This window comes from Chelon labrosus (genome assembly GCF_963514085.1).
Source record: "Chelon labrosus genome assembly, chromosome: 15".
Classification (NCBI taxonomy): domain Eukaryota; kingdom Metazoa; phylum Chordata; class Actinopteri; order Mugiliformes; family Mugilidae; genus Chelon; species Chelon labrosus.
The window spans coordinates 15,202,922-15,219,873 of NC_140348.1; the positions used below are offsets into that span (position 1 = coordinate 15,202,922).

General features: G+C 42.6%; 3 protein-coding genes across 3 annotated transcripts; 1 reads left to right on the plus strand and 2 right to left on the minus strand.

Annotated features, from left to right (window-relative positions):
- On the minus strand, positions 1 to 5,406 carry LOC311500359 (phosphoglycerate mutase 1-like). The gene is made up of 4 exons (XM_084561715.1): positions 5,139 to 5,406; positions 4,072 to 4,346; positions 3,316 to 3,496; positions 1 to 2,640 (listed from the first exon to the last, which is right to left on the minus strand). The coding sequence occupies exons 1-4, from the start codon at positions 5,275 to 5,277 to the stop codon at positions 2,471 to 2,473; spliced, it is 765 nt and encodes a 254-aa protein (XP_084417841.1). The 5' UTR covers positions 5,278 to 5,406; the 3' UTR covers positions 1 to 2,470.
- A 4,741-nt stretch (positions 5,407 to 10,147) lies between these two features.
- On the minus strand, positions 10,148 to 11,693 carry marveld1 (MARVEL domain containing 1). Its single transcript, XM_084561479.1, has 2 exons — positions 11,677 to 11,693; positions 10,148 to 11,527 (listed from the first exon to the last, which is right to left on the minus strand). Exon 2 carries the CDS (start codon positions 11,452 to 11,454, stop codon positions 10,957 to 10,959), a length of 498 nt encoding a protein of 165 aa, XP_084417605.1. The 5' UTR covers positions 11,455 to 11,527; positions 11,677 to 11,693; the 3' UTR covers positions 10,148 to 10,956.
- A 676-nt stretch (positions 11,694 to 12,369) lies between these two features.
- Positions 12,370 to 16,012, plus strand: LOC311500157 (uncharacterized protein). The gene is made up of 3 exons (XM_084561388.1): positions 12,370 to 12,526; positions 13,453 to 13,811; positions 13,894 to 16,012. The coding sequence occupies exons 1-3, from the start codon at positions 12,488 to 12,490 to the stop codon at positions 14,150 to 14,152; spliced, it is 657 nt and encodes a 218-aa protein (XP_084417514.1). The 5' UTR covers positions 12,370 to 12,487; the 3' UTR covers positions 14,153 to 16,012.
- Positions 16,013 to 16,952: the final 940 nt, after the last annotated feature.

Genomic DNA, 16,952 nt, shown 5'->3' on the forward strand with positions numbered 1-16,952 from the left:
ACTGTAGGCGAACCGCATTGTGGGAGTTGGAGTCCTAACGGGATTTCACTTTAAAGGGATATTACGGATTGGAAAAGTTTAGATTTTTGAATTTATTGCTTTCTCTTGTTACGGAAGCGTATTGCTGCCACACTGTAGAAAAAAAAAAGGCTCAATATTATGTAATTACATGAAAGTTTCTTGTTATAACATGATATTTTTCACGTTTTAACAAGATAAGTATCACATTATTACATGAAATTATCATGTTATTTTATGAAATTATCACGTTATTTCATGATAATGATATTTTCATGTTATAACGTGAAAATATCATGTTATTTCAAGATATATTTTCACGTTATAACGTGAAAATATCATTATCATGAAATAACGTGATAATTTCATGTAAAAACGTGAAAATATTTTATCTTGAAATAACATGATATTTTCACGTTATAACATGAAAATATCATTATCATGAAATAACGTGATAATTTCATGAAATAACATGATAATTTCATGTAATAACGTGATACTTATCTTGTTAAAACGTGAAAAATATCATGTTATAACAAGAAACTTTCATGTAATTACATAATATTGAGCCTTTTTTTTTCTACAGTGTGGCAGCAATACGCTTCCGTATCTTGTCACCTTCTGTTTACAAAATATAACTTACTTAACATTAGTTTTTTTTATATTAGAATTAAAATTTAATTTAAAAGTTGACGTAAAAAATGAGTTAAATCAAATTAATAGTTTTTTTTTAATGCACAAAACTTCAGCATCGCATGTAACTTTAACTTTGTGGAAAAGGTTATACTGATGTCAGACAGACTCACATTTTCTACTTGTGTTATTCCCATATTTACCTCCTACGTTTTACATACTAACTATGAGCTATTTTGAAGAGTGATCACTGTTTTTTTTTAAAGCGTACAGAGTCAGCTCATGGGTTGACCTGACATTCGGGGGCCATCAGCTCAAGAGATCCTCCTCTCATCTCATCTTTTCGCACTCACGCGTAAATCAGAGAATCGAGGAAAAGTTTTAGGACAGAAGAAAGGAGGATACGATACATGCAAATGACGGCTGGCTTCCTTATAACCTGCTACCGTCCTGTTGCTAGAGGTGTAAAATCTATGCATACCGTATCTCGTCATCTCTCGTTTCCACTCATGCCGTCACACCCATATTTGTATACTGATTTTGCATTAAATCATCTGTAATACACTTGCTCTTTGCAAATTCACAACTCAATGCACCATCAGTATGTTTGCTCATAATTCTACATTTATTAGATCAGAGCTTTCAAAGTACATTTACCCAACACAGAGGGAAAATGATAGAGTAAAACGACAATACTGTAAGACATAGTGGGATATTCCCTTCACACACCATTTGCCTGTAACACCACTGCTGCTTTATTAGGCCACAAGGCCTGCAGTGGGCAAAGGAAACAGTAGGAAAAAGAACAGGAGGCACATACTGTAAATACTATGACACAGAGAGGCAATGATGGGTCAAAGACAGCAAGGAATATACATTTGTTAAATGTATTTTACACATTTTAGCTTTGCGCCGTTATCATGTAGACAGTGCAAAACTAATAACAAAGCAGCATTTGGCCCCATTTCAAACATGAAGAGAAAAATACTACATGTCAGACACAACACTGACAGCAACAACAACAACAGCAAGAAGAAAGACTGCACAGACACTGTCACATAGACAGACACAGTAAGAGAAAAGGACTGTCCTGTTGTCATGCTCTCAAGAGATTGCAAAATGTCTCCCTTTACTGGTGGAATGCATCAAAATGAATGTTTGGAAAAGTGAGCTATAGAATATAAATTGCGCGCATGTTTGCTGATAAGAAAAATCATAATTAGTTTAATATTGTCCAATAAAAACACAGTAAGGTTGTCATGGGCAGGTGGAACTTTCTGGTCGCCATCAGTGCATCTGACAAAACAGTATTTTGCATAGACACACAGCAAGCATAGGCAAACTGAGGCCTCCCCTGCTTGTATAAACTCTATTGCCAACCTGGAATGTGTGTGTAGCATCAAAACACAAACTGTAGCTTGTGTGTTTAAAGGCAGGATTTCAGTCGTTTTTCTGTCTGACAGTCAAGCTTAGGACATGAACACCCAACACATCTATCATCATTTAATGGGATATTAGCTATATATTCAATATCTTAAGCGTTCATTTCAGTTCAATATTTCCTTCTTAAATATTAATTTACCACTTTAAAGTCAGATTTCTAAATTGTGTACAATCTCTTGAGAGCTTTGGCCCCCATAAATCCCAGCTGTTTTCCATCTACTGCTCCCCTGCACTGTGCAAGTAGAGTGAAGTTACCCTAGAGTATATTTATCACATATTACAACCCAAAAACTTTAGGAAAAACACTAATCCGAGGCCAGTTGTTAGGGACAACCTATCCCATCGTACACTGCGGGGTAGGGCGCTGTCTGTTTCTTTACTTCTTGGCCTTTCCCTGAGCAGCGACGGCCTCCATGGCTTTGCGTACGGTCTCCTCGTCTCCCAGGAACTGCATGGGCTTCACGGGTTTCAGGTTCTTGTCCAGCTCGTAGAGGATGGGGATGCCTGTTGGCAGGTTCAGCTCCATGATGGCTTCATCTGACATTCCTACAGGGGCCATACAAAAAAAGAACAGTTACACCATTTGAATAGAACATTTAAAGGACCTTACCGCTCTCAGTCAACTTTAAAAAGCTACCATAAAAAGATTTGTTTGCATGAAAGTGTTGTTTAGTCAGCCAAGAGCTACTAATAATCAGAATCGTAGCTCAGTCTGTTCATGAAACCACTCTCAATCAGATTGAGAGGGATGGTGTTTGATTATCTCTCAATAGGAACATATTCACACTTCCTAAGCACAGAAAAGCTTGATTAGATCATTTCTTTGTGGTGTTCTTTCTGCACATGTTGGCCACTTGTGACATTGGGTGACGTGTCAAGTTTGCGTGCGGGGCAAAATAATTTGGAATTCAGCTAAAATTAATGTGGGCAGCTTCTTTGAAAACACTGGTCCATCTTGGTCATCTTCTTCTACTGAATCAATTCAGTGTTGTCAATAAAGTGTGGAAAAAACGTAATTGTCTTCTTCTGATGATGCACTTTGCATATGGTGTTTTGGAGCATGTAAACCCATATATCTTATCGAATCTTTTATTTCATATACATTTAAGTTAGGTTCAGTCGGGTTGAGGAAATACTGTCCCTGACAAAGCCATTGATAAGAAGAATAGCCTACAGTGTGCAAGAAGAAGCTCTGGATTTAAACTCTGCAGCATCACCCACCCTCCAGGTGCTTGACGATCCCCCTCAGACTGTTTCCATGGGCAGCGATGAGCACCTTCTTCCCCTTTTTGATCTGAGGGGCGATCTCGTCGTTCCAGTAGGGCAGCGCCCGAGCGATGGTGTCCTTAAGGCTCTCGCAGGAAGGTAGCTGGTCATCGGTCAGGTCCGCGTAGCGACGATCCTGCGAGGAAGACAATGTAATTTTTTTTAAATTTTCTTTTTCAAAAACATATTTCCTACTATGCTTTGGGAACAGAAAAGACCTAAATATGAGTAATGCTGCTATTACATCTTCTGACTGCTTTGGTCAAGACATGATCAGCTTGTTTGTACCTTGACTGAACTTTGAACCTGAACCCAGAAGAATTTGTTCTTGTCAGTCATATATTAACTCACAACATACATGCTATTAGGTAACAACCTTAAGGCTCCTGCAAGCAAATAGTAAGGCTCTACATCACTATGGTTGTCAGAATTAATTTGCATAGTTGTGTATTTATATGTCTGAAACATTTGGTCTATGCTAAGGACAAAAAGACTGAGACACATGACCTTAAATCCAACATTTTCTCTCTAAACACTCCTGTCATTTCTGCTGATTTCACTCACCAGTGCTGACCACAGCTGGTTATAAGGCCTGAATACAGAGATATGGTAAAGTCATGCCTGTGTGGACTGTGTTGATCAAGTTGGCCAATATGTACTAAACCCTTTCCTCACAGGCAAACAAAGCCCCTGGCAGATATCATATCTTACCTTGCTGATTATAGTGTAGTAGTCATGGTCTGGGCCCATGGGAGGAGGAGGGATGTCAAACGAGCGCCTCCAGATCTTCACCTGAGCTTCTCCGTGCTTGGCGGCCGTCTCGGCCTTGTTGAGACCCGTCAGACCTCCGTAGTGGCGCTCGTTGAGGCGCCAGGTCCGGTGCACAGGCACCCACATCTGGTCAATGCCGTCCAAGACCAGCCACAGCGTCCTGATGGCGCGCTTCAGCACGGAGGTGTAGCAAATGTCAAACTCGAAGCCGGCATCTGTGAGTTTCAGAGAGTGAATATGGAGCTAAGACATTTTTGAATATATGAAATGTCCTCCACAGTTATAAATGATGCTATAGAGGAAGTTCTTTTTAAGAGGATTCTCAGTCATATCCAGGTCATGGTACATTTACAGACACATGTGAAACAAAGGCAACTGGACTTTTCACCCGACGTTCCACCGCTCATTCAAGTTCTTCAGTTCCAAGTTCCTGTAGCTTTGGTTTTGTACGTATGTTTTTCCAGTGTGAAAGATGATGTCTTCAGAAAGATTATTCACACATGGTATAGTATAATGTATGGTACTTAAATAAACAAACAAAAAGTAAATTATAGCATTTGAGAAGCTGTAACCAGGGCGTGTTTTCCATTATTTTCTGATTGAAAAAAATAAAATAAAAAATGACTGGAAAAAGTGTATTAACTAACTGGTTGTTCAACTAATTGGTTGGCCTATGTGTCGCTTTCTTCTTGTAATGCCAGGTGCGTGATGGACATGACAAAATGACCATAGCAGCTTTCTTTCACGCTTCTTTCTATGCAGTTATAAAGCAAGCAGTTCCTCACAAACTTTTTCATTCTGTTGTACATCTTGTGGAGTCGTTGCAGCAGTTCAGCCACATAAAAAAAAACATCTCTTCTGCACGGTTGCACATCTCCCTGACGCGCTCAGGGGGCGGTCCGCGACCTGATGCACGCAGAGGCGATTATGCAATGGGAGCTAGCCGACGGCATGTGACAGATATCACCTCAGATCGGATGGGGGGAAATTAATCGGTTCCACCTCACCTTTCAGGGCCTGGCCGCCTCTCTTCGCCTCCTTTTCTCCGGTTTCGCTCAAGTCTGCATCGAACCAGCCGCAGAACCGATTCTCCTGGTTCCAGTTGCTCTCTCCGTGGCGAATCAGCACCAGTTTGTAGGCGGCCATGACTGAATAGGAATAATAATATGCCTCAGCCGATTAAATAAAAATAAAAAGATAATTAAACACTTAAACGATGGATGTTGAGGAGGCTGACTTGAAAAATCCCAACTCCAGGAGAAGCAGAAGGGTCCACTGACTACGGCCAAACCTTTTTATTCAGTGGATTGGTTGCTCCTCCACTTCCGGGTTTTGACATCCAATCAGATTCTGGTAAATGACGTAACGTTTGTGTTTCAACCAATGGCAGAGGTGGGCGTCAGCGGCAGGGAATCACTCTGACCTTCATTCTGTACATTGTACTTTATTGACTTTGGTACGTTTTTCGTTAAAACAATGTCTATCTATCTATCTATCTATCTGGCCTTTTAAATTGTTATACCTTTTTAACTGCTGTATACTTCATGAGCAGTCATGTGACTCCAATGTATGTGCAAAAAGACAAAAATAAAACAAAGGGTTGAGGAAAAAGAGTGTGTTTGCAAGATGAGGGCAAGTTTAGAAAAGGGTGCTGATATGAGAGTAGGAGGTGTGACACACTGAATGAAATGTTACAAAGCACTAAAGGTACAAGGCCCAGGTTTGAGCAATATATTCATAGGGAGGTATTACTGACAAAAGAGAAATAGCCTTAAATATTTCTTCATTCCACATTCCCAAACTCCTTGGGTTTTTAATTTTTTCTGATTCTTAAAACTTTTGGATGATTTGCAGGATTAAATGAAAATATGACAGGTTGTCAAGGTGGTCTCAGACGTTTGGGCGCCTCTGTGTGGTACTTGTGTGTAACAGCCAGGTAACGGCATATACAGTATTGAGATGCAGTTTGGGGCCCAAAAGTGCCTTACTTACATGCTCTCTAGGCATGTCCTTTATCCACAACTTCTCAGGAGAGGCAAATCAAGTCCGTGCATCGGACTCTTGCATTGCCGATGCAAAGCCAGTGGGGGTGCAAAGAGGCGTAACAAGAGGCTCATTGAGAATCATCAACTATGCACAGTCTGTCATAAGATCTGACCCTGAATGTCTGAGTGGATGTGGATGGGACATGATGCATGTTTTGTGAGGGCCCATTGCGCCGCCTTGTGGGTAGATAAATCATTGCTTGCAGACTTCAGTAATGAGGAATTGTGTGCTTTGGTTCAGAATTAAATGTTATAATTACGTTTAGATAGTTGCGTAAGGATAGACTTTGAATACGTAGAGTGAGAGCATAATCTGACCACAGATGGTTTACCATTGTTCTTCACTGTTTGGTATTGTTTTTAAAAAAGTGACATATTAAGGAATGGTAACTTCATTTTTTTTCCTGTCTCATCATTTAAATATAGTTTGACAGAGGAATAAAAACTCAGTAAGTTCCTTATTTTGCTCATAACATCAGTGTGATGCAACAAAAAGAATTTGGATTTCTCTGTGGGAAAACTGTTGCTGGGAAACAGTTCGGAGGCATGTGAGCTATTATCAGAGTCTCCATGATCCACGCTTGGAAGGAATGTTTGTTTTCCTTGCTAGGATGTGTGTCTGCTTACAATGCACTAACAATGCAGCGCCTGTGTTGAGTTTAAATCAATCACTGCTTCTGATTCCCAGCTTAACGTGTTGTTTCACTGACGTTACAGGTAATGAATTTAGCATGTGCCGCACACGTAAAGTTGCAAGTAAGAATTTTTAAATGTCAGACAGGAAATTAGTGAATCCACCCACCCAATGACGAATAAACCCCTCCCTTCCTTTCCGACTAATTCACTCTCTCAACATCTTGGCTAAGGACTGGGAGATTTAAGGAGAGCTGTGGTATTTTCAAGACTCTATAAATAGCTATCATTTCCCACCACTGGCTGCCATTGCCTTCGCAAAACACGCGAACACTGAGCCCATTCAGAAGTATCGCCTGTGCAAAATCTGCCGTAACAGATGCTGAATCGGTAATCCCAGTAACCATGTTAGGAGGCCATAAACTGAACAGTAACAGACAAACAAGGCCTCCATGCCCAGAACACTGTGACGATTCATTACTGCGCCTTACACTCACAGGAAATGTCAATCTCAGATCCCTGCTTGGAACTTAAAGGCATTTCTGCACATCTTCTCCTCTCGCTTTTTGTTTTTTCTTTCCCTCTCCTCATTCACTTGTTTAGTTGGCCTCCATGTGGTTTCCCAGCCCCTCTTTCCTTCGCTCCTCTGCAGTGGAATGTGCATCTCAGCAGTAGCTGACGAAAATGTGGTTAACAGGGCACCGCTGCGTGCGTGTGTTTTCATGTCTCATGCGAATACATGTAGCCTTCCTAGCGACACGGGAGACGAGGACTGCTAGCAGAGAAAACAAAGAGGCAGACGCACTGATAGGATAGAGCACTTCCACTGGGAATTGCCCAGCCAGAGTCTGGGTGGGTACGAACAGACGGGGCATTTCCTTTCCTGCACAGCTGCTGTGTGGGTTCTTACCATTTTAAATCCTTTGAACACCTCTTTCAGTCAACTCTGTGTGACACCAAGCTCTGTTCTGAGAGAAGGTCTTGAAAAAAAAAACATGGTTACTAAAATCAGTCAGGACTGTGCAAAGTGAAAATAGCGTCTTTAATTTAAATTACTACTTAACAATGCACAAGATCCCAAGATATTTAAAGGACAAGATCGCGTTTTTAAGACTGCCTTAAAGTAATACTGATGTTATCAAATCATATTGAAGGGCTTTTGGTCGCTGCAACTGTTCCTCCTGCACATGAAGTAAATCCAGTGAAGGAGATCAAAATCCACGATCCTTGTTCCGTACAAAAATGTTCTCCAGCGCATAGATGAAACTCAAATGAGCCACCAAGTGAGTATGTGTGAAAGTTCAAGTATTTCTGTGAATAATTCCTTCGTTTTTGGTTTTGCAGAACTTGAACGTTGAAGAGACATCAGGACATAGGGGAAGTCTTTTTCTGCAACACAAGACTTCCCCATTGTCCTGATGATTGTGAATTTTGATCCCCTGCCTTTACTTTACTTTATTTACTGCCAGTATGGACAGAAGGAACAATCAAATACAAATATTTTAATGTATATATGTGTTGTTTTAAGAGATATATATACTTTAAGATCACAAATACTCACAAGCTGTTGATTACAATGTAAAAATCATATAATGGCGGTATAATTGCAGCAATAAATCATTGTTAATTATCCATTTGGGCCCATTTTTAAATGATACTGACTGCAAACTCTGAATCACTTCATTGAAACAAACCACAACAACAGTGCGTAACAGGATGCTGTGCTTCAAGAGAGGGGCAGAGAAACGGTTTGGAGGGGTTACGACGACTCTCGCATGGTTGGTCTCTCGCAGGCGGGGAGGGAGAGCACATGCAGGAAATGTCTCTTTGGTTGACAAGCCAAAGAAAATATCACACAGTTTGGCACTCCAGAGTTGGCTCTATATGCCCCTGCACCAAGTTGTCTGGGTTTTCTTTACTGTCTGTGCAGCTGGAAAAAAATACAACAGCCTCACTGTTGTGGCATCCACACCCTTAGCCTCCATTACCTGCCATTAAAATGGGTTTGGACAATGGATGTTAACTCGAAATGGACACATAAACAAAAAGACCTTTAAATAGTGTAATTATAAGGACCTTGTTGGTGTGGTAAGTTCAAAGAGAGTTTCAGTGTGGAGAATCCTTTCCTGGACTTAATTGTCAGCATACGCTATAGCCGTGAGTCATCCAAGTCTTAAATGATTCACCATGGTTACTTCCCTCAGTATCAAACTGATTCCTGGCCTTGGGCCTTTGTTTATGCAGCACACAGGCCCGTTATGTGCTGCCTCCATTTGGCTGTATACAACAATGTGTTTCCACAGGCGCCGACACGTGGACAGGGACAACATTTCTGTGGAAGTCTCATAGGGGAAGAGGGTGTGTGTGTGTGTGTGTGTGTGTGTTTCCTCCTTTAGAAGTACTAGATTTATATCCCGGTGCTGCAGCTGGTTAACATTAACCCCTGAACTCCTTCAACTCTGGCCACAGATGTCACCCTGCAAAAGATTTTTCTCACCGTTTTTAGAACACCTGTCCACGACCTTTACGATCGCAATTGCACTTCTGATTTTTATTCTAATGTCCGCGGCGTCTGGTGCCTCTGTTTCATCATCGTCATGTTCAGTTGCCGGCATGTAAGAATAAAAAAATAAATTAAAAAAAGAGCAAACCCTGCAAAGGAAAAGTGTTTGTGGAGTCTTTCTCTTTCCACACGCTGTCTGTAAAAGGTCAGCCGCTCGCTCATGTTAATGGTTCTCTCTTGCAAACAGTGTAAAGGCTACCAAATGCACTGACCAGAGTGCGCCTTTGGGTGTTGTTAAACTTCTTCGCACCCTGTTTTTTTTTTTTTTTTTTTTAAGAACTGTATGCTGACTGGACTAGACGAGACACTGAATCATCCTCTTACTGCTTGGCTTCAGTGTCATTGGCTGAACATTAGCCCACCTCCAGAACCCCCAACAGACTGTTCCGGTTAGAACAAGCCTCTTCCCAGATTACTGTCCATGAGCAACAAAACAAACACACACACGCGCGTTTCCAAAAGTGATATAACTCTCAAGGAGCACACACATTCTCTGTCATACAAGCGCATGTGGTATATTGTGTCTGCTAGAAACACAGATAGGTTCAAGGGTCTTTCATGTGGTCGAGCGGCATAGCTTATAAATGATCCCCGCTGATTGGCCGAGGCTTTTATCTCCCGGCAGCAGGAAGTTCCTGAGGGCTTCCGTCGCCTCTAAATCTGTGTTTCATTTGGAAAAAACCACCAGAAGCCACGATTTGCGCATGCGGCCGAGTTCTCTCTCCAAATTTAGCTCAAACAAAATCAACAAAGCACGAGAAAACATTTCACCGACTCTCACTTACTAAGTCTTTATTCTTACTCATTTTTGCTCCTTGGATTTACATGATCAAGGAGCGGTTTTTGTTCAGCACACACACTGTAGCACGCCCGCATTGTCGAGTTGTTGTTGTTGTTGTTGTCGCCACAACCTTGTTGGAGTATACAGCATTCTGACAGAAGGCACTGATAAAATTAAAAAAAATGCACGCACTGTCTGAGTTAGACTAAACAAACAAAAAAAAAAAAAATAGAAAAAAGACATCGGCAAGTGTTTGGTCTTCGTTCAGTATAGTTTGCTGTCGTATAAAAACACACATAAAAATATACACTTTAAAAAAAAAAAAAGAATTCCTCGTAAAAAACAGACATAAAAAAAAAACAAAAAAACAATCCTAATCGAGGTTTTAGATGGACAGCAGTACCAACACAAGTCTTTAAAATGTATGTTAAGGCCCCCGCTAAATATACTGCTACAACATGAATATTAGAATGGATCTTTATGAGGGTAATGCTATTAAATTACTACCATTAAACTTTGCTAGGAGACAAAGACATGCCACATTACTAATCAGACTGTAAATCTGGGAAGGTTTTGGTCTCTGTAGTTAGCATCCATTAAACAGACTGACCAGCAAGGCCTCGGAGTGACTCTGTGCCACACCACTACTGTGAAAAGTTAGGAGACAGCAGAGGTACATCTGAGATTAGAGTAATTGTTGAGTGAAATTACAGTGAAGTTAACTATTCCTCATCTTGCTGTGGAGGACTCAATGATCCATACCCCTCCTGCCAATCCTCATGCCATCACGCCCAGTAGTCTCATCAGATGACCGTTTGTTCTCCCCTGCACTTCCTGCACGCCCCATAAATAACCGAAAGGAGATAAACCAAACAGCACAGGCAGGAGAAGACGGCGGCTGTCAGGTAGCCCTGGTACAGACAGTGGTGCTTGTAAAGGTCCAGGTTGCAGAACGAGTTTTTATCCGTCTTGTAGATCATGACCCCTATGGCCGGCAGGTAGAGCACCGCGGCGGCCACGTCGTGCGCCAGGTTGGTGGACAACCAGCGCTCCCCTCCCACGAGCGGGACGAGGTCCTGCTTGTCCAGGAGGGTGAGGAAGAAAAGGGCCAGGGTGAGGAGCCAGAAGAGCACGGCGACGAACAGGACGAAGTGGATGGATCCCTCGTATTTGCTGGCGGCGACGGTGACCCACAACCCCGCTCCGAACAGAATCTGCAGGATCCGGATGATTCCCAAAAAACTCTTGAGGAACTTCAGGATGTTCTTCCTCACCTGCGGCTGGGGAGGTTGGGGTGGCATCGCTCTCCTCCTCCGGTCACTCTCGGTTCCTTTTTCCCGAACAGGGCGGGTGCTTTTTGCCAGCTGCAAACAGCTGGAGAAAAGATGGGGGGGAAAAAAAGAGGAAATAAGGGGCTGCACGTTTAGTGGTTTAACAAAGTGGCTAAAAAAAGGAGGCAATAATGGGAATAAAAAATGAACTCTCTGTTCTTTCCACAACCCCGGGGTTTTGAAATGACAAACCTTCTTGTATGTTTCGTCTTTTCCGTTTCCTCTGTTGAATGTAGCGTCCGTGCAGGGGGGCTGGGAGATGGAGAGGGGGTGGCCTGTAATTCAAACCCTGCTCCTCCTCTGCTGGAGTCACGGACTTATCCATGTCCATCTGCTGCTGCTGCGCTTTCACACTGTGCAGTTTTTGTGCATTTTGTGCAGTTATGTTGAATTTCTCTGCACAACTAAATATGTGCGTAATGATCTTCAAACTTTAACATGTAGCTACACATATATTTATTTTTTTATTTAACTTAAATCAGCGTTATGATCTGCAAGGCTTCTTTTTCCTCCACTTAACTTGCTCCACTGGTGTCATAATACTCGGTCTGTTCAAACATCTCCGATGTTGAGGAGCCCGTGCGTCATACTGTTTGCCCTCTTCGGAGCAGGATTCTCACATGCTGCTTTCTTTCTCACATAATTGACAGACGCTCCTCGCGCCAGCCTGTCCCATTGACGTCAATGGGTGTCACAGCGCACCCCGCCCTTACGCGTACAGGAGGCGGGACAAACCCCAGATCCCCTCCCCCCCCCCGTCCCTCCCCCTGGTGCCGTTATTGGTGCAGACAAAGCCCGTCGCCGCCCAGAGCAGAGCGTAGCCCGTTCTCATTAGTCGCTTTCACGACATTGACTTGTGATTGACGCTCGGCTCAAGGACACAAATTGATTACAGGTGAAGCTGCACAAACAAACCCAGTCTCGGTTGCAACGCTTCAGCCACCGTGGCAGTTCAGCTCGGAGGGGAGCGGCGAGACGCACCACGCACGGGGAGATGCTATAGATGAAAAGAACACACGACGCATTTCTGTTTCGTCTCCGGGTAAGCAGATGACATTTTATTTCTTTCACATGACTCTCATGAGGTTTTGTTGCTCACTGCATTTTACCCACAGGCCAGTGAACGCAGCATCAAAGTTGTTAATTCTCTACCTCCTGTTTCATTCTATATTTTATATTTTATATTATATATCGTTTCAAAACTTCCCTTTTGTGTGGAACTATTTTTTTTTAATTTTGCAAAAATCTGCTTCTGTCTCTGCGCTGGTGAGTTTGTTATGCAAACAATACCCTGTCAGGAAACAGTCAGTGACGTTTGGCTCTCGTTAACCTACTTTAAATAGACGAGGTTTGTTTTTCTGTTTACTGTAGACCTCAGACAACCCACTTACTGTTGTTGTGAGCGTGACATTCTAGTTTGTAGGCTAATTATGATGATTGAAGCATCTTATGAAACATGGATATTCGCACAGAGCACTGGAGTGTAAAATGGTTTCTGCAGAACAGGTTTAAAACAGGTAGGCCTAAATGGTTATATAACTGGACGAGTGAGACATTGCTAACCAGTGAATAATAAGGGGTGTATACACACACATGCATCCATGAGGTGATCTGACATTAAAAGCTTTGTAGAAAGGTATTAAACATTGTTAATTTAGTTAAGCTGGAAGAAACAAGAGCCTCTGACCCATATGCAATCATGACCTCAGTCACTAACCTATTAGTGTCCCGCTTAAAAGCATATGTACGTAAAGAGAGATCAAGCTACCACCTGTAGATAATGGGCTTTAAAGCGCAGCTCGTCACTCGCTTCCTAAAGCAGGATTAAAGAATCAGAGCAGGAGACTCTCAGTCGACCGGCCGTTGTTTTTCGGTCGTGGCAGCTGCCCGAAGGTGTCCTTGCGTACTTTGTGTTGTCAAATATGAATCGCTCTCCCTGTTAGCTGAAACTCTCGCTTCCCCCTCTAGAGCCTGTGTATGCCACCTATCCCTCTGATCGCCTGGATGGATAGCGGACCCGCCTCCTCCTCTTCCTCCATGGTGGCGGGCCCGTCTTCGCTGTGGCGGCTGGCTGAGAGGAGGAGCAGGAAAGCTGGCTCGGCGAACATTTTCAGCGACGTGAATCTGTGGCAGCTCCAGAGGCTGTTCAGGGCAGCAGGAGACCAGGACGCGGAGCAGAGGGCCCAGCTGGTTTGGGGTCACGGAGATGAGGCCGAACTGGCTCAGGCTTTAATAGGACTGAGGGCCCGAAATCACCGCAGGGGGCTGAGGGCTAACGGAAGGGAGGCGCTGGGCTCACACTGGCTACGAGCCTTCAATCACCTCAGGTAGAAACACTCCTAACCAAATGTAGATTTGCATATTTCTTTGACTTTTTTTGGGCATCTGTGAACAATCTTTGTTGTCCAGGATTGGGGAGAGCTCGCCAAGCAGTCAGGGGAAGGATCCCGGGGAGGAGAGTGACTCTGAGGCAGGAGCACGGAGCAGTCCAGAGCCCCGCAGGCACACCTCAGCAGGGACAACGGGAAGAGGAACGGGGGCTACAGTGGTTCTAAGTGAGAGCCAGAGCCCTGCAGGGACATCTGAGAGACCAATTAGAACCAGCTCAGGACTGAGGAGAGGAGGGGAGAGCAACCCAGAGAGGTACCTGCACCGAATACTCCACTGACGGAACTGGAGCAAAATGTCCGGGGGAAAAGCAACATGGACGCAGATGAACTTTAAGTTTCAAGTGAAACTGTGTTGCAGGTAGAAAGAACAGAATAACTCCTCCTCACTGCCACAATGTGAGGCCTTTAATGGCAGTATATTGGCATTGTGATGTTGCAGACACATCTCTACCTGAATAATTCAGCTGAAATCACTGACTGACTCAGGGTACCCCACTGCTTTAAATAATGACTCATGTGTGTATCTAAATTTATCCTACCACTCACACTAACCATGCACACTGATCATTTGGTTATTAGTTACAGCTGCTCACTACTTCAGAGGTGCAAATCAGTGAGTTAACTTATTGAACTCATCGCTGAACGGCAAAGCTACGTCTTGAAACGGTCACGTATTCGTTTGACTCACTGTTTCAGTCTGAACGCACTGAAAATATATACCTGCGGCTACACTATGCAACAACAGCATCCACTTCCATCCATCGGCCATAATATTATGACCACGTACTCAAATTTGTGTAGGCCCCCTTCTGCTGCCAAAATAGTCCTCTAGACCTCTGAAGATGTTCCGTGGTGTCCGGCACCAAGACGCTCTCTGCAGATTCTTGCCAGAAGTTGCCAGAACGGGGCCTCCACGTATCGGTTTATCAGTTTTCGAGATGCTCTGACCCAGCCATATAAGCCATCACACTCTAGTCCTTGTCGAAAAATCGAATCCTTCCACGTGACCCTTTATTCCTGCTTCTAACGCGTCAACTTTGAGGACAAAATGTTCACTTGCTGCCTGATATCTCTATAATGTACGATAATCCCGTCAGTGGTCATAATGTTATGGATGGTCGGTGTATGTACTTAAATATAATAAACTTTATGTATATTAACTTAAATATGTTATTTCCTATGTTGAATTTTACACAGTGTGCCCTTGGTTATGTACATAATATCTTACACTACACTACATGTGAAGATTTGCTACTACAAGTGTACAGAGGAGAAAGGACACACACAGATCCAGTGTTTTTGTCTTAATGTCGTGTCATTCCTCAGAGATGTTCAGTCATACCAATAGATCTTGTCCTTTAAAAACTGTAACCTTGGCTTGTCAGTGGTTTGCTGTTCAATAATCATGATTGAGGTTGGTGACAGAAGGACTTTGATGATTAGACACTGTTGATGAGATGTACGTTCACCGGTGAAGACAGGAGATCACTCAAAATCACACCCAAATCACTCTGCAGAATAAAGCGCTGGTGGCTGTGCCATCAAAAACGAACGAAAGGAATTTCATCAGTGGGCGAGCGATGGAGCAGGACAATAGCAGGAATTCCCAACAGAAGAAGAAGTGAAGGTGAAATGACTATCCTTTCTGAAGTTTCACCAGATTTTATTTATTGAAGGTGAAGTAGTCAAATCTGCCTGAAGAGAAAATAAGTACAAGGCCTCTCTGTGTGTGCAACAGACTTTAAACAACCTGACCTGATGACATTTTCTAGAGTTAAGATAATAAAGATGTCTTTGTATTTATTTATTTTTCTGTCTGTTTTCTCATTTTATACAGTGACCACAGCATATACCACAGCATAGACTAGTCACACTGCTTAAGATGAATGTGTTGGTTTTTAAGAACACATTATTCTAAACCATGAAACATTTAGAGCAGTTAGTTTTGAGGGCTCAGATGTCTTAAATCATATTCAGTTTAAACACATCTACAGCTGTATGGAGCTGCAGCCTGGATTCACTGTCTGACACTGTTAATTACTGTACTGTAACTACTGCTGTAACTCCATTGTTGAATGTTAAGTGTCTTGCTCAAGAAGACCCCCACCAATTTATAGTAAGTTACACTGTACTGATCCCTCATGGGGAGTGTGTACACAGGGAGCTACTGCCCCTTTTGTGCAGAGCCCGGGGAGCCAATTATTTATTTATATATATACATATATATATATATATATATATATATATATATAAAATGGCACCTCAGTCATGGACATGGGGGAAGGTGAATCTGGGTCCCAAGCTGCTTCTCTAACCACTAACCCACAGCTCCCCTACGATGAAAGAGCATTACACATATACTTTGTCTATGTGTAGTTTATATATATATATATTTACAATCCATTTATGTGTCTTATATATGCTGTAATGAAGACTCAAAAAGAATTTGGTAAATACTTCTTTGCACCAAAAGCACACAAAGCAGTAATAACAGAACTGCTGCCCTCTAGTGGTCGCGTTTATTTTTGATGTCTTCATGCAGTTTAGCTTGAAGCCACTAGATGGCACAAAAGACTTTGGTTTTGGAAAAAAAATGCTACAGGGAGACAGAAAATAACTCTCTGTGTGGCACAGAGATTCCCACCAAAACTTTACACGGACTGAAAGGGCAGATTCATTTAAAAATAATAATGGAGGATCATGTTAATGCCAGATTTTCATTTTAAATGTCCAAACATTCAGGGGGCAGTGTCGTGTGTTGCTGCCACCTTATCTGAATGTGCAGCTTTTACCAAAAAGAAAAAAGATTCTGCATAAGGTTTTTACATGTCTTCGTGGCTTTTTTTGGTCAGGTCACTAAGAAGCCAGGCGCTACAGAGAAAGTTCAAATTCTTCAGGGAGGATTTTGACAGGTGAAGCTGAATAGCCAGACTAAAGACTGCCCTGCATCCACCAGATGTCCTCTTCTCCTAGCTCTTATTGGGTGTTACAGAGGGATTCACAGGTCATCTGAGAGATCAAGTCCCTTCTGTGTGTGTCCCGGGTCTGCTTAGCCCTGCCTGGCTGGCGCAGTGACAA